This window comes from Centruroides vittatus, unplaced genomic scaffold (assembly GCF_030686945.1).
Source record: "Centruroides vittatus isolate TY-2023 unplaced genomic scaffold, ASM3068694v2 contig_460, whole genome shotgun sequence".
NCBI lineage: Eukaryota > Metazoa > Arthropoda > Arachnida > Scorpiones > Buthidae > Centruroides > Centruroides vittatus.
Genome location: NW_027122256.1, coordinates 1,342,325 through 1,369,714, shown reverse-complemented (window position 1 = coordinate 1,369,714; position 27,390 = coordinate 1,342,325). Strand labels below are relative to the sequence as shown.

General features: G+C 31.3%; 1 protein-coding gene across 1 annotated transcript in view; it reads left to right on the top strand.

The window, feature by feature from the left end:
• The window catches only part of LOC136977527 (sodium- and chloride-dependent GABA transporter 1-like), a 97,250-nt gene extending 71,428 nt beyond the window's left edge, over positions 1-25,822 (top strand). Inside the window, exon 13 of the mRNA XM_067273021.1 lies at positions 25,269-25,822. Within this exon, the coding sequence (XP_067129122.1) occupies positions 25,269-25,406 (138 nt within the window). The 3' untranslated portion in view covers positions 25,407-25,822. The remainder of the gene's footprint in view (positions 1-25,268) is intronic.
• The last annotated feature ends 1,568 nt before the right edge of the window (positions 25,823-27,390 follow it).

Genomic DNA, 27,390 nt, shown 5'->3' with positions numbered 1-27,390 from the left:
TTCTTGAAACTTCACTCTTTTTAGGCCCCATAATAATATCAGTGTTTTAAATAAAAAGTTCAGAAAAGCACTTAAAAAAATTCAGAGAACAGAAATTAACTAGTGCAAAAAAGGTTATGTATACAACTGTGAAAGTCTCATTCCATAAATCATGTATAGATGCCATTAAAATACAGTTTTGCAAATCTTAAAAAAACAGTGTTGCTTCTTGTGTTTGTTATCCAACCATAAAAATCTTTCGCAAAAGTGTTCGTTGTCCGATTTGTTTGCAGTCCGAACTGTTCGTTAACCAATCACCCACTGTATAGTGAAATGTTTGTTACAATGAAATTATTTTCTGAATGAGATATTTTATTATAGATCTTGATGTAAAAATTTGTTAATGAATATCAATTGAATTATCAGTTATCCTAGAAAAAATATAATTCATTATGATGATTATTATAAAATTAAAATTATTAATTCTGACAGACTCCATGAAAAATGTACTGCTTTTTCCTTTCAAGAATCATTATCTTTTAATCATCTGCTATCATGCTATCATATCATCTCATCAGTTTTATTTGATAAAAATCAGGTTTTTTAAATAGATAAATTTATTAAATGTTTCTTGATGATAAAATCATTATGAAGTTTAATTTTCATATGGATATAATCACTATTTTTTATTTTGAATATTTATTGTTTTAAAATATAATAGAAACATATACAAACATATACACTGATCAGCCAAAACAATACAACTACCCTTTGTTAAGGCAAGAACAATTCCTACAGATGCAGTGACAAGTGTCAAGGTCATATAACAGCTTACAGAAGATTGTGTAAGTAGTAGTAGTTACAGTGTGCAAGTGAGTAAAGCAGCAGATTCTCATCTGACTTCAACAAAGGCCAAATTTAATGGCCAGATGTCTTCGTGTTATCTCTGAAACAGCCTGTTTGCATTTATCACTGGTAAGTATCTATCAAAGGTGGTTCAAAAATGGCAAAACAATAAACTGTAGACAGGATATAGGCTGGTCACACATGTTCGTGAAAAAGGTCAGTGCAGATTATTTTATCTTCTTTGAAGAAATAGGAACATCTACTATGGCATAAATCTCACAATTTCAACCATGCTCTCAATCTTAATGATGGCATGAGTGTGAAAACATGTGCATTTGTTGTTTATGTTCATCACTGGGCACATCAGAATCAAAATTGAACTGTTAAGGAATGAAGGAAGCTTGCCTGGTTTGAAGAATGTTTTGATTCATAAATAAATCCCTTGACACAAATCTAATTGAGCACTTGTGTGAGTTTGAAGAAACAGATTCATGATGCATCACTCAACGAAGTAATTTTCTGGAACTGAAGGCTCTTCTAGTGACATTGTGGGATTCTACAAGATTTGGTAGGTTCTACCAATCAACCTATCAAATCTTATAGAATCCATGCCTTGGAGGTCAGGCTGTTTTGGCAGTGTTATGTTTGGTTAAAAATGTAAGGAGACAAATTTTCAAATTTGCAGACCTATACGTTCCCACTATCATTCATCTGACTGTTCTTCATTAATTTCAAGAATGGAGTTATATAGATGAAAATTGAGACCATATATAGGAAATTTAGAGGTTAGAGACCTTGATTAACTATATATGAACTTCTAGTCTGGACTGGAGGTCACATTATTTCAATTCAAAATTTTCTCAAGAACAAAGTTCAGAAACAAATGACTGGCATGAGTTGATTGTTATCAGGAGAAGTATGATTTACAGGCGCAAGACACCACAAAAAATCCAGACCATATATGGAAACCTTAGGAGCCAGAGACCCCTATTAACTAACTATATGGTGATCATGTGACTTCCAGTCTGGACTGGAAGTTACGTGATTTTTTTTTTAAATTAAAAGATGATTAAAACTTGCAGCATGGCATTGTGACAATGTCACAGTACATACTTGCTCATTGTTTTTAAGTCAATTCAAACTCCATGTTCAATAAGATTTATGCTCTCTGTCAGTCATTGAGGATTTTACATTATACTATATATCCATCCCATTGAAGAAGTTAACAAATTTAAAATAAAATGTCACAATTTTGTTTTTTTTTTTAAGAATTATTTAAATGATACATATAAGAGAGAATTATTAGTTTAAGTTCACTATCTTTTAGCTTCTTACTATTTGGAGTAGTGTTTCTCAAACTGGGGCCACAGAACATTTCAAGAGATCCACAGACCAAAAATCAATTTTGGGGAGCCATAACAAACACTAGGGAGCCACAGTCAAAATAAAATATTAAAATTATATGAAAACAATTAAACTTCAATAAGCTTAATGAAATGTAAATTATTAAAACATAATGTTTAAATAAAATACAAAAGTAAATTTGATAAGAAAATTTTGAACCTAAAATATTTGTAAATGTATGCAAGTATATTGAGATAAATAAAATTCTCAATATATTTACATACATTTGTTTCTTGTAAACAAGGACATATTAAATTCCCACATTGATGCAAAGCATATCATTTTAATATTTTTAGATATGTTTACTATTATAATATGGGCTTATTGCATGAAGACAGGGTTTCCCATAAGGTCAACCTAGGCCATGGCCTAGGGTGCAGCAGTTGGGGTATATATACAGAAGACATAACCAAATATTTACAAATTTTCAGTATTATTTTGAAAAGACCATATAAAATGCTATTTTTTAAATTTACATCCATATATACATTAAATAAATTAAGTGGTACAATACATTTATATTGCCCATCTCTACAGCTTGCACTGTCATGCTCAGTCACAGGCAAAAAGCATTTGCTATTTCTCTCTCACATTCAGCGTAAGCCACGTGTTAAAGGAAAATTCCAGATTTGGCATTACAATAGTGATTCCAAGTGATTCATTACACTCATATCGCTTGACTTCTACATATCTACTGATAGTAGGTACCCAATACGTTTGAAAATGTTCTTGAGATTAAAGAATTTTTGCTGAAGTTTGAATGGTTGTTTATTTTATGATATTATGGTACCCAATACTTAAAATATATTGTTACTACTTTTATATACTGTTTAGTTTACTCAGGGCCCAGTGGCGTAGCGAACATAATTGGCACCAAGGGCATAACTGGCACCCGACACTTTATTGGCACCCCCCTCCTCCCCAGAAGCACATATAGTTTGTCTTGGTGACCATTTGGGCGCCCCTCTGCGAGTGGTGCCTGGTGCATGATACACCCCCTTGCACCCCCCTCGCTACGCCACTGTCAGGGCCATAAATCTGAAAGTGGTAAGGAGAAAAAGTTGACAGGGGTGTTTGCCAAATTATAAGGAGGACTGAGATTTTTATTACAAAACATGAAACACACAACTTATAGCTTGTTTATGCAGCATCATTTAATGTAGTGTAATGTAAGGTGTTCATGTTATGCAATTTCATAAGTAGTGTATAGTGTAGTTTTGAATTAAAAATGTAATGTGATTCAAAGATTATAAAGATTGTATTAAGTGCTTATGTTTCAAAAATAAACTATTATATATTAAATTGAAAATTATAAATAAAACTTTTTGAGGGGAAGGTGGTGCAGAATTATGTGCTTTGGGCTAGGGTGTAGACATGTGTAAATCTGGCTCTGCATGTAGATGTATAAAGTGCATACACTGTGAAGCTCAAGTTAGATAAAAACAAAATAAAGAAAATTTTTGAATAAGTAGTGAAATAGCAAATACACAGCTTTTGGAAGAGGCCAATTTATATTTTATTGCATTTCCCACATCTTATCTTCTTGAATCTGGATTTAGTCAGGTTATTCATTTGCTCTCTAAAGCTTGTCTTGTTGTGAATGGAGGTAATCTTCATTTGTTGCTGACAACATTGCAACCAGACATTAAAAAACTTGCTAGTTTGAATCAGCTGCAAAGATCACACTGAGTAAAGTAAATGTCAAATTATTACGTTTTATTTTTAAAAATGAATGTGCTATATAAGTACTTGTATACGTAATTCATAAGAAATATGCTATAATTATTAATTAAAATTCTATTTTGTAATATTTAAAAAATGCAGTGGATGCAATTTTTAATTTTTCCTTGAGCTACTTAATGTGAGGACCCCAGAAAAATATTAAGCTGAAAAGAGGTCAAAGGTCAAAAAAGATGGAGAAATACTGGTTTCAAGTACTTTGTTTTAGCTTGATGGCATGATCACTTCTTGTTATGTAGTTTCCTAGTCCATCCATGAATTGGTTTTCTGGAGTGCCTCTAGTGTTTAGTGATTCAGCATCTTATGGATCAGCTGACTATTGAGGATTTACATCACTCTTTTCTGCATGTGGACTGCAAGGGAATTTCATAAGCTTCCAGTGGGCTACACATATCTTTTCTTACAGAGTTGCAGGCTTTAAGCCTACTGAGTCCAACATACTCAATAGCCACCAGTACACTATATTCTAAAATAATATATGCTAATGATGTATAAATTAGACTTCTATAGTTTATTCTTATATTTTCACTAGTCAAGTTTAGTTTGAATGTTCTTCATTGCAAATATCATTTTAATTAGGATTGCATAATGGCACAAGACAAAAAACAAGAAAATAAAATTTTACTTGCCAAAGTCCCAAGGTGAATGTATTAGCACCTCATGTCCACTCTACATCATCACATTTACATTTATGCAACCACAGATGTACTCTATTGCACCAGTAGCATTTACCTTTATCAATAATGTCATAAACTCACCATTATGGATCTTTCATTGTTTCTTCTTGAATAATATGTTTTGTTTGGTAATTCGGAGATTATCAATTAGTAGAGTCATTTGTGACTCAATTTCTATGTCAAAGGAGTCAGAGTCTTTAGATTGTTGATTATGTTCTGTTGTAACTATGTTCTTCACAAAATTACTGGGGGTAATTAATTAAATACAAACGAAACCTTTTAACCAGTAACAGCATTTCAACAAAAACTCGAACGTTTTTGGCCTTCACCAAGGCCTGCCTCGGGATTTTTAACAAAATCGAATTTCTAAAGTCGAATATCAGAATGATGATGATTGAAAACATTTGTTTGTATTTAATGTTCTGTTGACAATGCATCAGCAGTGAATGAACAGTTTCTTGTTTGTAGGTAACTATTAAGTGATATGACTGCAGATTAAGTAGCATATTTTGTAATCTTGTTGAGGTAGAGCATTAGCAAAGTTTCTTCTGTGAGGCTTACAGAATTGTGTTTGTTCTCAAAATCTGTTTGATTGATTTTGATTAAACTTTGCCATTATTCATTAATTGCAATGAGGAATTCATCGCAATTAGTGAAAAATGGGTGTCTGTGACTTTGTTTTTGAGATATAAGGTTGTTTCACTAGCATATGCGACAAAGTGATATTGCACAAATAGTGCAACAAAGTCACATGATATCCCAAGGTTCTAGCACATCTATGTGACTTATAGAATTGAGTTTGTTCTCGAAATTTGACAGCCAATTTTGATAAAACTATGCCATTTTCTATTGATTGTGATGAAGAATCCAGAAATATGATAAATGTAATGTAGAAAATAGGAATCCATGATTTTGTTTTTGATGTAAAGTGGGGTCAAAATGACAATGTCTGTGCTCCTTAAGCATGCCTAACAGAATTTGGGGGTCAAATAAATAAATAACAGCATTGCATGCACCTAATAGAAAATAGACATAAAAAAACAAACAGAACACAACAACAAAGCAATTGGCATTGATTGCTTTTAGTTTTGATTTCATTTGTATACAGTAATATGACACATGGGTGATCTGCCAAACATGAATGCTTCTCAGGAGGTCTTTTATGGAAAATTGGACCCTATTTTGATGTTTCTAATGTGAAGAAAATCTGGAAAACTCCATGTAGCTAGCCTATTGGCCAGATGTGAACTCAGAACCAACTACCAGTATTCAGTGGTATTATCCACTTAGTGGTATTAGCCACTGGTGGACATTGGCATTAACTGTTTTGTTCTTGGATCATGTCTCTGTGTCGGTAAGTGTAAGGATTGTCTCTGTGTGGCCTGCTAATGCAAGGATTTCCTCTCACGTGGTCAGCAGGAGCAAAGACAGCCTCCTTTATGGTAGCAAGTGCAAAGTTTGCCTGTCTGCAACTTTTTCAGGTATAAGGATTGCCTTCTCTGTGCCTAACAAGTGCAAGGATTGCTTGTTTCTTTTTGGTTCTGCCTAAATCCTATCATGATACAACAAAATCACATGATGTCCTAGTAGTAACTTTAAGTAGTAGCTTCTTGAAAGTTGATATTAACAGTCTGTAATCTGTCTCAACAATTATTCTTGGATTACTATATATGAATTGTCTAAATCAGTGTTCTTCAACCTTGGGTCCTCAGGCTGGTACTGGTCCAAGGAAATTTCCTGCCTGTCCACAAAAAATCTCGTAGACTGGCAGGAAATTTTATGATAAAAAAAATAAGATTTTAAACTTGTAATTAATATAAACAGTTTTCATTTACTTTTTATTGAAATTGTTTAAATAAAGTTCATTATAAATCAGAAATGTTATTAAAATTATTAGATAATATTTTAACTAGTATATAATAATTAAAATAATTTATAAAATAATTACATTTATGCATGACAGTTATCAAATGAGCATCAGTCTTGTGATAATTCCTCTACCCCTTACACCCCTGCTGTTACTCAGTAGGTGTTACAGAATTGCATAAACTTGCTTATTGGTGACATGTAGCAAAAATTCTTATTTTATTGCAATTGTGCATATTATCTTTTGTTTATTACTTATTATTTCATATTGTTGTGGTATTTCTTTTTTTTTTTTTTTAAGTTTAAATCCCACAAAATGGAGACAAAAATATCAAACAGCAAAACCTTTTAATCTTCTTAAAAGGACACAATAATCAAGTGAAAAGTAGTGATGATACTGAAAGTATGCCAAGTACTAGTGCTTCAAGTTTAGAAGAAATGAAGAAAAAGAAATATGATACTCTGGAATGTGCAGTACAAGCCACATGTGAAGAAAAAGCAATGTATTGCAATACACAGTAACCAGTGTCTTGTTATGGCCAGTTACAGCAGTTGTACACATCACCCACATTAAGCAGTTTAAGTTTAAGAAAATTTATCTTTATCCTTTTTCTGATCCATGAAATATTATTCTTATTTTACCAGTCTGCAGGTGTGAAAAGGTTGAAGAATGCTAGTCTAAACCATTCACAACCAAATACAATACTGAGAATTCTTTTTCAGTTTGGGATATCTGGTTTGAACATCATTGTGTGCTCTGGATGCATATGCCAAGGGTTTGTCTTTTTGTTACAGGACTGCTCCTAATCCAATGGAAGCAGCATCCACAGAGAGAACTATTGGCTTTTTAGGGTTGTAGTAATATAACACTGATGATTTTGTTATTATTGATTTTAACCTAACAAAAGTCTTCTGAATTTTATCCTTCAACAACAAGTGAAGAGACCTTATTAGGTCAGGATAATTTGAAATGAATTTTGTTAAATAATTGAATATTTTGAAGACTCTCTTTAGGGGTTTCTTATCTTTGAGAGGTTTTATTTCTGTGATAGCTTTCTTTGATTTTGTTTTTCTCAATTCTTTTGGCTTCCTTACTGAAATAATGTCCAAGAAATGTTTTTAGTTTTATTAAATTCATACTTGTCTCTGCTGAATTTGATGCCATTCTTGTTTTCTTATACTAAGTCAACTCTCTGTAGTTCTTGAACTGAATTTGCAAATATCAGAATATCATCTATTTAGATTATCATACTAGGTAAGTTTTGAAAAATCCGCAGCACAACCTTATGAACTATGAACTATCTTAGTTTAAGGTTTAAATGAGAGCAGTTTAAACCAAATGATAGTCTTTTGCAAACATATCTGCCAAAAGGTGTTTGAAAAGTGATAATTTTGAACTTGCCTCATCTAGAAGAAGCATCCAGAATCCTGAGATGGCATCAAGCTGAAAAGTATTTTGCATTTGACAATTTGGCTATCATTTCAACATGATTAAGAAATTTAAATGTGATCATTTAATTGCACTATTCAGATATATAGGATCATTCTCATATTAATATATTCTCAAATTTCCATTCTTCTTTTTTGTATAACTGTTTGATTGACCCAATCAATGAATCATTCTATTGGCTCAATAACATCTAATTTAGTCATTCTATCTAGCTCCAATATTTTTAGTATGAAGGGCTATTGTATCTTCCTAGAGAGACAGAATGGAATTCTCTTTCTATTCTAAGTGAATCTTAATTGGTATCTCACCTACACACACTGTGAATAGATCATGAAATCTATCAATCATTTGGCAATTTCTTGCTGTTTTTTCACAAACTTCATGGATGCATTTGATCAGAGTCATTTTACAACAAGCCTTTAATCCTAAGATGTTTATACAATTGAAATTTGAAATTCATGGTATGAAATATAACTGAATATATTTTATTTTTGAACTGACACTCCAGATCACAACATCTTATAATTAGGACATTATCTTTAGTAAATGAAGCAATTCAGGCATTAGTTGATTTGATGTTTCTGTTTAGTTTTAAACAACAGTGATACTACACTGGAGTAAAGTAAACGAACATGCCACTGAGCCTGTTACCAGTGTGTGTCTTCTAATAAACAGACCATTACGAATGTTTTCGAACTCTTAGGTTCTTCTTCGGGTAACTAATAACTCCTGAACAAATGCAATTCAAATTTTAAATCCAATTGGAACACCAGTCAGAACTCTATCATGTGGATTTTGATAATGTCATTTGGGCATGTGCCCTATTAACAGCTGTAGATTATTGTACATTCTTGTCTACGAGCACCTGCCAGGCTGTTGACAGAATGATTTCATCCTTATAGTTAATGCAATTACCATCTTTGAGTGTAGCCATGCAGATGTAAATAGCCTCTAGCCATCCAAGATGGTGTATGTGTTGCATAGTGTGGATCACCTTTGCTTGATTGAACATTGGCTCTATGCCCAGGTCTGAGGCATAGATCGCTAGAGCAGAGGTGGTCCTCGCCTGTAGCATATCTGCTGTGTGCTCTTTCATTCTCACTTCTAGGGAGCGCTTGGTGGATCCTACGTAGACCAGGCTTCTGTCCCATCTATGGTTCGTGAGTGGGATGGTGTACACACCCGAGAGTCGTTCTTTGTTGGGAGTGTCTTTTCTGTTCTGTAAAATGTCAAATATTGTAGCACATCTTCTATAAGTGATGCAAATATTCTTTTTCTTAGCTATCGCAGAGTATAGCAATTTAAGGTACAGATTGTAAGTAACCAGGATGATACTGGGTGAAACTTCGTTGGGTGCTTGGGTTGGGTCTAGTTCTTGGCAACAGTGCCATCTGTGGATCAATTTACGTGTGATGGCAGGATAACCATGTTCTTTGGCTACATGTTCAATACATCTCGGCTCGGAGAGCTATCTGAGAAGACAAATGTGTGTAGGCCCTCTTAATTAAGGCATTAAAGGCCGCCATTTTATAATGGGAGGTCACATGACCCTGCTGGTATATATAGATGTTCTGACCTGGTTTACAATATACTTCTGTGTGGATTGCTGTTTGTTCGAAAACTTGATGTTAATGTTGAGGAAATGTGCCTTGGAAGCATGAGCCTGGTCTGTCTCTAGGGTCAAGCCATATGGGTTATCATTGAATGAATTGACAAATGCTGATCTGTTTGGCTTTACCCTCCATAGGATGAGAATATCATCGATATACCTTTTATATAGTACGATGTTGGGTAAATGCTGTGGGATGATTCTAGATTCTAACTGCCTGACCATGATCTCACACAGGTCTCCTGAGGTGGGGCTGCCCATTGGGACACCTCTCCCATGGGGATATGTAATGCCATTGAATTGGAACAAGGAATTATAACATAGTAGATGCTCCAATTCTAGTATCTGTTGGTGCATAGTGCTATCGTTAATGATGTTGAAAAGTACATCTCTGATGGCGCAAATTGCTGGTGGGAGTCTAATAGATGGGTACAGTGACTTAAAGTCTAAAACCGTTATGAAGGCAGGAGGCACTGATATTTCCTTGAGGAGGGATACAAGGTCTACTGGATTGGTCAGAGCGTATGGGTATCCTTCCAAGTGGGGCGAAAGTAGCCTGTGTGTGAGCCTCTCCAGTTTAATGGTTGATGCCCTGGCTTTATCTATAAGTGGTCATAGCTGTTGTCCAGGTTTATGGATTTTTGTGAAGGCAAACATCCTAGGAGTATCTGGAGATTTGATCATGATATTCTTTAACTCAAGGCATTTGGCGAGCTTCATACTGGCAAAGTGTCTAACTCTCGCCTGTAATCTGTCAATAGTATTATTGCTTGCGATGGTACATTGGGTGTGGTTTATATGCTCCTCTAATAGTTGATTGTACGTATCTAGTTCCACAAGGACGATAGACTTGGTCTTGTCAGCTCTGACCAATGTGACTTTGTTGTGGTGCATCCATCTTCTTGTGTGCTCCAAATTAGATCTCAAGTGTTTCATATCTTGTGCTGGGTGGATTTTTTAAGTGTGTGAGTGGCCTTCCATCTGCAGTATTCTTTATCAATATTAGGTAATCCCATCAATAGAGATTCCAATTCAGGGATAGGGTTTAAGTCTTCTATGATCGGAGGGGTGCAAACTTAGGTCCTAAACTCAAGACTTTGACTGCAAAAGTCGGTAACTTTAAGTCATCCCAAATGAGGTATGGGAATGAGGGTTGTTGCAGCTTCCAGGGTGTCTGTATCCTTATGATTCATCAGAGTTTCCCTTGGTAGCGCTTCTTTAAGGTGTTCATTAGTCTTTCCTGTATAGCTACAAGCTGAGCATTCTCTTGGGCTAAGGTGTAGGGGCTCTTATCAAAAAGTGCGTTCTCGATCCTGATTAGTTCTGTGATATTGGTGTATATGTGCTTCCTTGTTGTGCAGATGGCCCTATTCAAGCACATACTCTGCACTTTAGCAAGTAATGGTTCATTACCTGGTGGGAGTTGAATTCAGAAGAATGACATAGGTAGCACTTTTTCTTTTTTGCATTCCATCAGAAAGTCATATCTGGCTCTGGCCTTAGAATTGAATGCTCGTAAGCCTAACTATCTATTAGCCGTATGCCATATGTACTCCATGTAACAAAGCTAGTAATTTAGTTATAAATAAAGATAATAAAATTAACTTAATACATTTAATATAATTAAGGCTGGCTTCAAGGTGTAAACAAGACCTGCTCAATGGTTAAGATCATGAGACAACTGTCTCAAATAGCAAAATGAGCAGTCAAAAATGTTCAAAAGAAGAAATAAATAAATAATTAGAATGTAATAAAGTTCTATGAACGTATTTTAAAGTATCTTAAAGTTGTTTATAAATAGTTTATACAAGAGTGCCAACCAATGGCATAGCGAGGGGGGTGCAAGGGGGTGTATCATGCACTGGGCGCCACTCGCAGAGGGGTGCCCAAATGGTCTCCAAGACAAACTATATGTGTTTCTGGGAGGTGCCAATAAAGTGTCGGGCGCCAGTTATGTTTGCTACGCCACTGGTACCAACACATGCTCTCTATTGGCAAATGCTTTGGAAGCAGGAGCAGTAAAAATCAATTTTGCCTCAGGTACAAATTACACTGGGTGTAAAAAAAAATCCAATATTGAGCCTTGTATACTTAGGTACTCACTCAAAATTATCAAATCACACAAAACAGTTCTATAAACAAACTTGGACTTCTATAAACAACTCTATAAACTACAATGGTTGAGACTAACAGCAAATGATATAAACTATATACAGTAAAAGCTGTGAAAACAGGAATACAAACCATACTAAATTTTCCTTTGTTATGGCAGGTTTTCATTTTGAATAGGCTTTAGTACTTTTTTTTATGTTTAAGTTATACTGGATACATGTCACACAGTCATATATTTTAAACTAAAACCACTTTTATGACATACATAGGAAACATTTTATTACTAGGTTTAAATCTAATTGTAGTAAGTACATCAAACAAAACCTTTACAATCCAGTAAATAATTTTAATATAAATTTAACAAATGTTTTTGATCTTATGCAAGATCTGCTTCAGGTCAACAACATTTAGAATTTTAATTTATACTGAAATTATTTACTGAATTGTGAAGGTTTTGTTTGATGTACTGTACTTAGTCATCAATCCAGTTATCAGGAAGAAGATAATTTCATTTATCTAACTGTAAATTAATTCAACTATCTGAAGTGATTATTTTATTGGGATTCGGATTATAAACATACTAGAAGGTAGGCCCGGCAATGCTTGGGCAAAAGTAACGACAGCGAAAATTAAGATTAACATTATAGTCAACCTTACCTGTTTTCACAGAATGCAAGAATTGGGTCCCCCTGTTTCAAGACTAATTAGAGAATTTTTAGATGGGTCTAAAAGTATGTTCAATTCCCGCAAAAAGGAAAAAAAAAACTGCATCTACATCTTGCACGTCGCTTTCTCTTAACAATTACATTGTTATGTAACACTTCCATTGTTACTTAACACTTCCATTGTTGATCCTTAAGCCTTAATCCTGTCCCTCTCCCCTGTGGGGAGGAATTTCGAAAAATCCCTTCTTAGTGTGCATTCTCGTGACGTACTGTGTACCAAATTTCAACTTTCAACTCCTAACCGTTTGGGCTCTGTGCTGATTATTATTATTATTATCTAATGTATCTGTCTACCAATGTAGCTGTCAAATAATATTCAAAGATTACATTTTAAGTATTGTGGGATACTTCTGATGATTACAGTATTTATGTAGTTATAAATGTAACTAAAGTATCTATCAAGGGATATTCAAAGGCTTTGTAGATTAATTTCTGGTGAAATACTTCTGATGACTTTAGTGCTTATATAATGTGACATATATCTAACATATCCAGAAAATTTTCTGACAGTATTGACATTTAACCACGGGTGATGATCAAAATACTATGTGTAAGTTAGTATATGTCCTATTGTTCTTATAAATTGAATTTCCGAAAGTTTTATTAGGAAGTTTTTTTACACTGAAATTCCTACTGTAGTCAACAGGTATATCCCACTAATAGTTAAATGTAAACTTATTTGAACATCACTTGAGAATACATTGGTTTTATGAGTAATTATGTAATATTGAAGAAAAATCAAACTTATTCTTAAACTACAGTTTGTCATGCTCTGTTGTAACTATATTATACCTGGAGGCAATTTTTGTCATTTGTCCATAACAAGTGGAATCTTAATTTCTGCATTATTCAGATTAAATTACATTCTTTATACCCAAAAAAATCTTCCATTAGACAGGTTTCTGGTTTATAGTAAAATTTATCACAGAAAATTGCTATGTTTTGAAGTTTTTTCTATTTAAGCATGTTTCTGTTTTATTCAGGTTTTACTGTATTAACTGTTAATATTCTCAAAATATTGATTCTACAAATTTTCATATCCTTACACTGAAAAGGGGATGGAAACAATTACATCAGTTTGCTTGACATTTAACTGTAACTTACAAGTCATATTTTACATTTAAAATATTTCTGGTTTATGTAAAACTTTATACATTAAAGTTAGATGATAGTGCAGGAGTCAGGATGTGACTACAAGCAGTCCCCAAGTCATGAACAAGTTCTATTCCATTTGTCTTTGTCAAATTTTTAGGCAAGTTGGAACATGTATACAAGGTGTTAAGAATTTAGATCAACAAAATGGAATGGCCAGTAGAGGAATGAATACAAGAAGCAATTTTGGTCCTATGAAATGGGGTTTCCACAGCCTTCTTATAAGATATGGGTTCTTAAACTGTTGGTAGTGGTTACAGCTCTGTGATGCATGAATGCCATACAGAGAAGTCTGACATTACTGTCAAACGTTTGTTAAAATTATGTGTGGCGTACTGTTAATTCTCACCAGAGACACATTAAGGTCAGTTGAGGCCCCAGGCACAGAAGAAAATATTGGGCACCTTAAAAAAGAAAGAGAGACAGGGAAAATAAAAATACATGTTAACCATAGTTTTAAATAAAAAAAGTTATGTACTATTAATGTTTTATTTCCAATAAAATTTGAATATAATGTATCATATATTATGTTCAAATTTTACTACCAATTGTAAACTTGTAAGTAATTAAAATTGCACATATGAAACCAAACTTAGTGTCATTAGAAAAAAGTGTAAAGTTGGGGGTTTTGTGGGGGCCTTCAGAAGTCGGAGCCTAGGGCACGCACCCGGTGCACCTGCTGTTAAATCCACCTCTGATTCTCACAGTTCTAAATACCATTGTGGAAACTCTCTCCATGCTGGAAAATCTGCAGGGATTAAGCTTTGTACAGTTTGATAGTAAACGGGGTATAGCAACTGTTCATGTGGCACAGAACAGACATTAAACTATTTTATCTGATTATCACCTTTTTATTGTTAATTGCACTTAAAATTTGACATGCAATTAAAAATGGGCTACCAGTAAAGAAACGACAACAAACATTTAACATTTACTGTTGAGATTTCACTTTTCACTTTTCTAAGATGCATCTTTCAACATCAGTGGAGGTTCATGGCATTTGATATAGGGATACTGTTACAGGGGGCATGTAGCACATAACCCTAATAGAATTGTTTTGATTGATGTTGATTTTGATAAGAGTATTAATTTTAACTTAAAATTAGTCAAAACTAGTGCCAATAAAAACATTATACAAAATAAAAGTATTCTATTAGCATTGCATGCCAAGTATTCTCTTACGACAGCACTGCATATTAGATGCCATGAGCTGCCATTGATCTACATTTTTAAAATTGCTAAACCATGAAACAAAGTGTCACACTTTGTTTCATGGTTTCCTATGCTACATGTATGCTATGCAGGCAGCAAAGAAACTTCAGAAATTTTTATATTGAGTGTATTGACTCTCTCTACTACCCATTTCATTTTGTAACCCTAATTCTTTAATACCCTGTATATGATTGGTATTTACCATCAGTTAATCAAATGTTTATCTTAGTATATAGCAGACATGGGCAAATGCGGCTCCGAGAGCCGCATGCCACTTGCTGAAAGTGTTAATTTCTGTTTTTTATTATTGTTTTTACAATTTTATTTTTATAATTTTATGAAAATATGTTTATTTAAAAAATTTAATATATGTTTTATATTATATTTATATTATATAATAAAATCGTGTGCTGTACCGTACTATCCGCCACGACAGTACAGAACTGCAGCTCCCATGCATTTTGCAAAACCTATATTTCAGCTCCCACTGAACTCTTGCTTGCCCACCCCTGGTATATAGTATATAAACTGAAATGCCAAAAAATTAGACAGAGCCTCCTTCCTGAGCCTGTATAACATCAGCTACATGACAGCATATATTCTACAAAGTATCTGGATTGTTTGTTGCACAGGTATTTCAAATCCAGACATATTCAATGGTTATCCATAATTCAGTTGCATTAGTTGGATAGTTTTGCAAGGCATTGAGTAATGTTTATACAGTGTTTCATAAATGTTCTATGGATTCAAGTCTGGCAACTGAGGTGACCAAAGGAGTAGCTGAAAATCTGTCAAGTGTTCTCAAGCTATTGTTGTGCCACCCATGTTCTTTGGGGAGTGCTAGTTCAAATCATTACCATCAGGAAACACAGCATGCATAAAGAAGTGCAAAATGTCTGTCACAAGATTAGTATATGTCACATCTGTCAAGGTCAACTGCAGTATCATCATTAGACCTGGTTTATGCCAATAGAACACACTTCAAGCTAGGACAGAGCTGCCACCAGCTTGCACAACACTTTTCTCACATGATGGATTCATGGCTTCATATTGTTGTCGCCACACACGAACAGGACAATCAGCTCAAAAAGCTGAAAACAAGATTTATTTGACCACATAACATTGCACCAGTCATCCAATGACCAATTTTGATGTTCTTTGTCCCAGGTGAGGTGCATTGCTTGATACCCAGATGTTAGTAGTGACACTAAAGTGGTTGTGACTACTAAACCCAAGCAATACAGTGTATGTCACACAGTATGTTGACTGATGGGTTCGACAGTGCCCCTGTTGAAGTCTGTTGTGTTTTGGTGCTGAGTTGCCCTTTGTTGCATAGTTACTAATCTGGTTAGCCAACAGCAGTCATGTTATTGTATCAGCCATGGGCATCCACACTGTATGCATATACTTCTGATGTCTGACTGGAATTTAAGTATTCCTGGTAAACCCTTGAAACTGTTGCACACAAGAAAATCCAAAAGCATTTGCCAACTTGCTGATAGTGACTCATTCTTCTTGCTCCAACAATCTGTCCACAATCAAACCAAAATAAATCCTTTACATGGCTCATTGCTACTCTAACCAAGCTAACACATAATAACCGATAAGTATCATATCTATTGTGTCAAATGCAAATATTCCAGCTCAAAGCATTTACCCCTGTGGGTAGAAGGTAACAACATTACATGTGCTGTTGTCTCAAATTTTTTTGCACTTCAGTTTATTTTAACTTTCTATCCGTATAAAACATTTACAATCCACTTCCAAATACACTAAAACATCTTAAACACAATATTACAGTTGTTAGAGTTAATGTATTATTATCTGTGTATAAAGATAGATAAAAGAAATTACAGTTAATCATATTCATTCAAATAACTTGTCTGATCTTTTTCTTGCCATTCATGGCAGCAAATTATGAGCAGTGGCAGACCTACGGTTTTGGTACCTTGAAGCTTGAATTATTGGTCCCTTCACAACCAGCAACAATAGGCCAACATCCAACAAGATCCAGAGATTTCCTATCCTTGCAAGGACTTTGAGGCCCAAATAGTGATGTGGGATGACAGAACTGAAGTACTAGTTGCTAGCTAATGAAACCAGCAGACATATAAACACAAAATATCATCCACAATAACTACGGGCCAAGTTTATGAGAACATTTTGATCTATACATCTTTAACACTAAACAAAGATATAATCAAAAACTTACTAAAAATGAAAAGAAAGAAAATTTGGAGTAGCAAAATTCACAGCAGTCAATCTCAATGCACAGAAAACGTTTTGGTTTATTCTCTACTAGAGAGAGAGAGAAAGCGAAAGTTATTAGAAGAAGCACATTAGAATAAAGAGGTGAAAAAAAATCTGATTTTTGGTGTAAAAATAAATGCACAAGTGAGACAAGTGCAGCTTGAATTGAGAATTCAGATGTATTTTTATGGTTCTGTTGACTGTAGCCTTAGGGCTGAGATATAGATCTATTAAGCTGTGCACCAACAAAAGATTCAAGGATCAAGCTGCCAAAATGTAGGTTCTGAATGTACTCTGGTGAGCTCAGTAATCCCATAAAGCTGGAGGTTTGGGCTTTCTAAGATTGATGTTAATTAATTCAACCCATTGGCTTATGATTCCATCACCAAAGGATCCTTATTTTAATAACAAATAATTAAAAAAAAACCTTCATCAATTTTAAAAAATTCACTCATTAAAAAAGTTTCTTAAACTTTATTACTTTCATTGTAGATCTGCATGAGAAAATACTTTCGTAATAAAAATAATCAATTCTATAAGTTTTAAGAAGCATAATTCCAAAGTTTTATTGAATTTTGGTTGTTTAATAGCATAATTGATTTTTAATCTGAATAGAGATACTTTAATTATAATCTCCCTGTATTTATTATTGATAAATACTTATTATTTTATTATATATCATTAATATTTTAGCAATTGAATTGGATATGGATAAAATAAATAATATTTTTTAAATACTTGATACAAATAATTTTCCTTTAAAAAAAAATATTTCTTTATTTTACTATTTTTAAGTAGTTTCAGATAAATTAAATAGAACACACATCATAATGTTAATGTAATTCATTAATATTATGATATATGTTCTATTTAATTTATCTGAAACAACTAAAAAATTATATTGGATATTTGTACATTGAGTGAGAGAATTATTTCTAAAAACCTTCAACAAGCAGGAACAGAAAGTAAAAAGCAGAGTATATACTCCTTGATTCAAATGTATATGTTGTTTATTTCTTTTTCCATTTAGTTGTCAAATTTAAGCTTTTGAGAATTATATCTGAATCATTATATGTCTAGTTTGTCCATATTTTTGCAATACAGTGTTACCTCATATTTTAAATGACTCTAACTTCAAATGCTTTAAAATTTGGACACAAAATTTGACTTGGAGTTTAAATTGTGCATGCAGTGAAAAAATGCCCTCAAAGCGTAATTCAATCTGTTATGTTTCCAAGTCGACTATTGCTCTCGCATTATGCTTGTATATTTTCACTGCTTTTTTCTCACTGTATTTTTGGTGTGTTTGGTTATATATATTGTGTGTTGTTTGTTAATTTTTAGCAATTTCTTCCTGTACTTTTTGTACTGTCTTTGTTGACAGCTTTTGGGCACCCTGTATGTTTTGTATCCTTTAGTTCAAAATTTTCAAATTGAACTTTTTAAGCCACATTTGACACATTATAAGTTTAGCAGTGTCTTCTCCATACACATTACAATTTTTTTGTTTTAACTGTTTGCACGACATTATATCCTTTTTGAAACTCAAAGCATAATATGCATATGCTTGATATGCTTTTTATCCAAAGACATTACAACTTGATTTTATTCAAATAAGATGTGAAGTAAATAGTTTAAAATAAGATGCTAAACAAAAAATAAAATCTCACAATATCTATAATATGTTAAATTTCACAACTGTTATAATTAAATCACACATCTATGGTACCAAAGTCCAATGTCTGTTACCAACAAATGCAATTTTCATTTTATCATACAGTATTTGTATTTTATTTATTGCTTTTGCATTTTAATTTATTATTGGGGCATTGAATTTTGTTATTGTTGCCTTAATTTGTGTGTTTGCTGTTTTTAAGTTTATTGACATGTGTATTGTAGTCTGAGAATGGATTGATTCACTTTCTATTATTTCTAACATGATAAACTGATTTGGACTTCATATGATCTCCTGAAATAAATGAAAATTTGAAATATGAGGCACCACTGTATTTTTAGAGAGCAAAATTGAAGCAAAATGCAACAAGAGAAAAAGCTCATGTTTTAAATTAAACAGTATAAAAGCCTTAAGTATCATTTAAAAAGTTTGACATGTGTCTATAAAAATAAATGTTAAAAACAAGCAATTATTTATTGTGACATTATCATAATGCTGGGCTGTAATTTTTAATCATCTTTTAATTAAAAAAAAAATTTGTGACTTCCAGTCCAGACTGGAAGTTTGTATATAGTTAATTGGGCTCTCTAGCCTCTAAGCTTTCCATATCTGATCTGAATTTTAGTGGTATCTTGCTCCTGTACATCATACTTCTCCTGATAACAATCAAATCATGGTCATCTATCTAATTCCCTTGTCATGATAATTTTGAATTGAAATTAGGTGAACTATTTGCATATAGTCAGGGCTAAGCTTTCCATATCTGGTCTCAATTTTCATCTATCTAACTCCATTCTCAAGATTAATAAAGGATAGACAGACAGATGACAGTGGAAATGTATAGGTCTGCAATTTGAAAATTGCAGCCCAGTAAATATTTAAGATAAATTCAGCAATTGAATAATACAGAAAGAATATAAGGAAAAATGTCTTTAATTTGTGTGTCATTTAATTATTAGCTGTATTCTGTTGTTAATAATGAAGCTGTATTTAATATAATTCAGTTATTTTTGTCCACTTTAATGAATAAATATAAACAGATAAAATGATTATTAAAAAATAAAAATTTGATCTTAGTCCTAAAATTATATGAAGAAAAAATAAGAAGAAACCAAAAACTGAAATATATTGTTTTAGGTATTTATAAATTTCAGTGATCAAGTCTGCTTGCTTTAATTCTTAATTTATTGCCATGAATATTGAAGAGTTGATTTCTAATTCAATGTTTTTTAATGAATTCTACTGTTTATGCTTATAGAAATTATTTGTTTCTGCTTCAGGAAATCTGTGACTATCTCCTGCACCTCTGAATCCAAGGCAAAACTGTGATCCTTAAGGTGCTTAAATAATTCACTAAACATATGAAAATAACATGGTAAAAGGTCCGTACTATAGGATGAAATCCTTAGTGACTCTACAGCAATCAAGAATAAGTGCAGAGGTTTCTTGTCAGATTGCATGATCCTCTTGCATGAGAATGCGAGACTATACACTGTAATGAGACTTATGACAAGCTTGAGAACTTCAAATGAGAAATTCTACAGCATCTACTCTACAGTCTGGATTAGTGCTATGCTGATATATTTTGATTCAATATATCAGTTATATGTAACCTAATATATAATAATGATATTGATATTCTAGATTTCAGCATATAAATATCAATAATGTAAACATTTATTAATTTTGGTATGAAATATCAGTTATCAACACAACACTAATTGTGAAAACTGCAATATCCCCTCCGGAATTTTTAACACTCTAGTGCAATTTTTTGACAGCTGGGTTTATTATGTTACTAGCAGATAGGCCCGGCGTTGCTCGGGCAAAAGTAATGATAGCGAAGATTAAGATTATTACGTTATAGTCACAGAAGAAAAAGAGTAATTTCATCAACAAACTAAATATTTTTAATAAAAGGTCGAATTTGAAAATCGAATATTGTTCAATTTTCACGACGTGTTCTGATTATATCGTTCGATTTTCATCGAATGTTCTAAAGAAGAAAAGTCGAGAAAAACCGAATTAATCTGTTTAAATTTGAAAATCGAATATGTTCTAACATATTACTTTTTTTTTTTTCCTCCAGCGCCCGTAAATCTTGCACGTCGCCTTCTCTTGTTCTCCATTGTTACTTAACACTTCTATTAATACTTAACACTTCCATTGTTGATGGAAGTGTTAAGCCTTAATCCTGTCCCTCTCCCCGTGGGGAGAAATTTCGAAAAATCCCTTCTTAGTGTGCGTTTTTGTGACGTACCGTAACTATGTACCAAATTTCAACTTTCTACTCTTAACCGTTTGGGCTCTTAACATTTCCATTGTTACGTAACACTTCCATTGTTAACACTTCCATTGTTGACACTTCCATTATTATTTCATACTTCCATTGTTGCTTCACACTTCCATTGTTGCTTCACACTTCCATTGTTACTTAACACTTCCATTGTTGATGGAAGTGGTAAGACTTAATCCTGTCCCTCTCCCCCGTGGGGAGGAATTTCGAAAAATCCCTTCTTAGTGTGCGTTCTCGTGATGTACCCTAACTGTGTACCAAATTTCAACTTTCAACTCCTAACCGTTTGGGCTCTGCGCTGATTATTATTATTATTATTAACTCGTCTCGATTATATATATAGATAATAATCATCAACTCTACTTCTTTTAAGTAACGATTACTAACTTACCAATATTTTATTGGTTTTGGTTCAATATATTGGTTATTGGCATAGCACTATCAATTTCAATATTTATCAAAATTTTTGGTTTAGCATTTAGCACAGCCCTAGTTAGCACTTTTTACTTTGTGACTAATGTGTTTGCAACTGAAGCAAACCTGCAACCCTTCAGGTGCTTCACTTCCTGCACCTCTGGCAAATTGGTCATAGACTTCCTGAAGCAGAAACCATAGGACTGCTGCAAGCAGGAAATCACTAACCTCATTTATACAATGGGAAAATTGCCTCATTGCTGGTGGTCATTACTTTTAATTTACAGATAATAAATTTGCAAATACAGTAAATTACATTGGCTGACTTTCATTTGACTTATTCTAATATATAATTATTAAAGTGATAGTAAGCTGCAAAATTATTACACAATATTAGAAATATTTAGATTGTAATAATGATTATAAGAAAAAATTAAGTTGCAGATGCTGATGATAACATTTGTAAAATTATATTGGTTTCACAATGATCTATTTGGTATTAATATGATTGATGCAGAATCTGCTGGTTTCACATGTAGAAAACTGTTTACATTTATGCCTTAGTTTCTTATTCCAGATATTAACATTGGTTTACCTTTTGATTTTAGATCATATTAATTTTAAAAGAATTGGATTCTCAATCATACAAAAGTAGGATTGAAAATCCAATATTGAAAATAGTAAATAAGTACGATTGAGCATCAATTACCAATCTGATAAAAATGTTTTGAAAAATTACAGTATTTAATTTTATGTATTTAAATTTATTTATAGTTAAGAATAATTTTGTCAAATTTTTAGTTGTTTATTAATTAATATAATTTTATGTAATATTAATCCTAAATGAGTAATTTATGATGTAAGTGCAATCAGGAAATTTTGTTTTCAACAGTTTTTCTATTGGTATCTTTGTTTATGTTTACTGTTTTCCTTCATTACAAGAACAAATCGGTCCTTATCTACCATTATTCATATTTATGTTCTTGTGTGTAAACATGAAATATTTACCTACATATAGTATTTATTTTGTTTATATGGGTCTAATTTAATGATTAGTTTCTATATGACCATTATCAATGTCTCTGCAGAACTCAAAACATTCAGCTGTTTTGCAGGACACACATTCAGGCATTTCAAGTTTTATCTTTTGAATAGCTACAGTAACATGATTTCAATGAATCTCCAGGCAAAAATTTCCAAAGTTCCTTTAAATTAGGTGAATATGTTATCTATGATTATGCTTCCATGTCCAAGCTAACAACCAGGAAAGCAGATGTTGAGATAACCCTGAAAAATTATTGCATAATGGTATGGTGTTCCATATTGTCAAGAATACCATCTTGAAGAAGTTGAAGTTTGAAGAATTGTTCCACCATATCAATTGTTCTTGTAATTGTAGTCTCCAAACAGAAGGGTCCATAAACCATTGACTAAGTCAAAACCATTATGCTCGTATAAAATTTTTTAAAAATATCTTTAATTTCAACGTAATAGATAGATTTATACTATATACAAGGTGTTTCAAAAGTGACTATCTAAGCATACGTAGCATAGTAAAAACTATGTTACACGTGTTTTTCTTCAGAAATATTTGAAAGATTTTTTTTAAGATTCTATTTATTAGTTCCATTAAGAATATTCATTGATTTATTAGAACCATAAACATTAAAATTGAATATTTTGTCTGTTAAAATTGTTTCAGTTATGTATAAATAGATAGAAATTAAAAAAAAAATTAAAAAAATTTTTTATATACAAATTTTTTACCTGTAAATTTTATTTTTAAATTATGTAATATTAATAAATTTATATATATATATATATATATAATTTAAATATTACATATAAATGTAACACAGTATTGAGAAGTTTGGATAATGGGTGATAATGTTTAATTATGAATGCTTTATTCATAATTGTGAATAATGTGTTTATATATTGTAAAATTTTACAAAACTCTCATATATACAGCTCATTTCATGACTCTTGAACAGGCTGTAAAATTGTACACTAGTAGGGACCAGTCTATTTACTTAGCGAAGGGAATAGATCGTTAATAAAACTTTTGAGAGCCCCTTTTTCATAATGCACAGTGACAATGTCAAACTTTTAAAACTTCCAGAGTCCCAACCAAGTACCACATATTGCCTGGTCAAGATATATGAAACAATCTGTACCTTTTGTTAATATGCACATAACATAAAACAAATCAACAACCTTTAAACACCAGTAACATAAATTTAATGAAAACTTCAAACGTTTTCGGCCTTATCCGAGGCCTGCCTCAAGTTTTAACGAAACAAATTCCAAAATGGAATGCTTGGAACAAAAATATTTGAAAAATTATTTTTTTAAAGTTTTCAAACAACACATAACATACACAAAAATTTTATACGGTAGATAAAATAAAAATAAAAAATGCATAACCATCTCATATATAAGCATTTTTTAAGATGTACCCAGTGTCTGAGATGAATTAATATATGTTAACTTTGCCTGATCATTCGTAAATGTACATCCATGCATACGATACCATGTTAGTCTTTAAAGTTAACACTTTTGTTGGTCAGGCCAGCCTTATGTATTTCTAAGGCCTCCAGGTTATGAATATGCATAATAGGGTTACAGGAGCATCAGTACGACATTACAAACAACAGGCATACCACTGCCCGTCCACATACGCCACTGACCCGAATGTGCACGCTGACCTCCAAAATACCAAGTTAATTTCAAACAGAGCATATTCATAACCTGGAGGTCTTAAAAATATATGAGGCCGGCCTGACTGGCAAGTGTATTAACTTTAAAGACTGTAACATGGTATCTATGCATGGAGGTACAGTACATTTATGAATGATCAGGCAAAGTTAACATATATTAATTCATCTCAGACACTGGGTAAATCTTAAAAAATGCTTATATATGAGATGGTTATGCATTTTTTATTTTTATTTTATCTACCGTATAAAATTTTTGGTGTTTAAAGGTTGTTGATTTGTTTGATTTCTCTAGTAATTCGAGAAGAAGATAGTTTTAGCACATAACATAAAGTTAATAATAAATTTGATATTAAAGGTGTCCATTAATTATTAATTAAATTTGATATGTAAGATATTGTAGATTCAATTTAGTTAACTTAATTGTCAGTAAATTCAACAGATACATATAAATATCTGTTGTGTGTAAGAAATGTTTTAACTTCAAAAGAAACTCTTGAACTATTCTAAAAAGCTGTTTTGCTTTGAACATTTGATGGCATATCTTTTCATATGGAGACTATATATTTTTTATAATGTGCTAATTTTTTTTAATCTAATTGTTCTTAAAACAAAAGGTGATAATGAAAAACATGTCAATGTTGAATGTTGTTTTTTTATCCAATATAATAATTGCTTTAGTATTCAACTAAATAATAATATAATAATAAATTTTAAAATTTGTTCTTTATAATATCATTAGGAAATATATTATTAGATTATATATTTATTTGAATTTTTTGCAATTTTTATATTAAATATTTCTAGTAATTGGGTTTCAAAGAAATAAAAACTAATTTCAAAAAACAATCATTTTGTTACTTTTGTCTGAACTAATAATAGTTTTATTCCTTTAAACGTTTTGAAAATATCTACAGGAACAAAACTGTTATTTTTTTTTACAAAAGATTTTTTATTATAAGTTGATTTATATGTTTATATGAATTTTATTAATAAATAATTTTCCTAATCAAAAATTTAACTTCTAAATGTACATAAGTTTTTATCATATTAAATCATTAACATTTATTAAAAGTATTGATTTCTAATTTATTCTAAACTTCATACACTTGTTAAAAACAAAATTTTGTTATTATTTCTGTAGCGTTTTATAATAGGAATAACACCAGCAGTACAACCATATAAAGTTGATAGAAGTCCAAGTACTGAAGAAGGAACACCTCTTGATCTTGCTGCTCTTCCAATGCCTATAGTCAATATATCTATGAATGATAAATTTTAAATGTACATGATGTAAGTACGCACTTGAGACTAAATTGGAAGGGAAAACATTTATAAACAGAAGTTATTTGGAATTAAAAAAATATTCCAATAGGCACAACATTGCTAGTGTGTCCAGTGTTAATTTTACACTGATATGTTAAATTATCATTCCTTCATATCCGGAAAAAAATAAAAAAAATAAAAAGCAGAAATAGAGATCCATAAACCTAATTTATATGTACAGTACATGTGTAAGATTTTGCATATGCAACAGTAGTAAGATAAAAATTAGAAAGTAAAATATAAAATTAGATAATCATTAAAGTCATATTACATATGATTTGTCTATTTGCAAAATTGTCTTAAAAGTCAGTCAATTGAAAATGTCAGCTTTGAGTCTAAATATTCAGTTTAAATTTTTACCATTTAAGATACTAATCGAATAACTATTTTAATTATAATTGCATTAATTTAATAAAAGCCAACAATTATTTTAATTACATTTATCATTGATATCACAAAATATAAATTTAAATTGTAAATGTTTTCATGAGAAATATTTCATTAATAAAAGTTTAAAAATTATAAAATTAATAGTAAATAAAATTTATTTTAAAGGAATTGCAATAATGTAAAAGATGAATAGTAAATTCTTAATATGTTAAATTTTCTTTTATTCCTTGAACTCCTTAGAAAAAAGAAATAAAAGAATTGATTTATCACTTTTGCAATTAAATTCACAAATAATTATTTTTTAAACTTCATATTCTATTTTAATTAATTTTAATTTTCTGTAATAAAGAATTAAATATATTATCATTTTTAAAATGACTTTAATGATGATTTAACTGAAATAAAATTCAAAATTGACATTTTCTTTTAACTGGTAACAGTGTTTATCATCTTGATCTTCACTATAAGGCAATAATTAATAGTTTTTCTAGTTATAATAATTTATTAAATTTTAATTCATATCATTGAACTGTTATAGAGTTATCTGTGCCTATTAAAGTGTTTTGCCAAGTTAAGTACGTTTTCTGAATTTGATATTTTAGTATTTACAGATATTCATAAATTTATACCTAATCAAATCAGTGTTATATAAATTTTTATAGCAAAAATATTAATGTTAGAACATTTAAATATTGTGTTTTGTCTTTTATTTTAATAATATATCAGAGCTTAGCAGAAAATGACCAAAAACTCAAATAACTGGAGTAAAATATTCATATATGTAAGTAATTTATTATCATTCCTATTGTTTGCTTAAAATAAGGAAATAATTAAGCAGTGAGATATATTGGCTCTCAAAAGAATTAAATAAATAATAATAATAATAATACAGCATATTTGCATTTTCTTTGATCACCAAAATAAATTGTAAATAATTGTTTTTACTGTACTAAATTAAAATTAAAATAGAAGTAATTTTGATTATTTTATTTTGTAAATTATTGTTATTTGAATTCTGAAGAAAGGAGATGCAAAAATGTGTATATTTTTTAATGTAAAAAAATTGTTAGAGTAATGGATAATGATATTTTAACTATATAGCCTATCTTCAAAGTTAAATATTTTTAAATTTTCGTGTAATATAGATTATATGAATATAATTAAATTGACTAAATTTAATTAAATATTTTAAGATCATTGTTTCAAACATCAATGACATTGAAGATAGGGGTATTTGATTGTGATATCTTTTAATAAAATATATCGAGGACAGTTAAACAGATTGTCCTAGAAATAGACTATATTTTAAGAACAGTTGAAAAAATATTTTAAGTAACTGAAGATATGTATATGAATTTTTAAAAATCATATGCATATCAATGTGTGATAATATGTATATATATATATACACACAGTATATATATATATGTGATGAATTAAAATATTTCTTAATTTTAAAATCTTGATATAGACATTGCATGATCTATATTGATAAGTATACTTATACTGAATCATTTGTATTATATTCAACTCACAAACTGTAAGTTTCT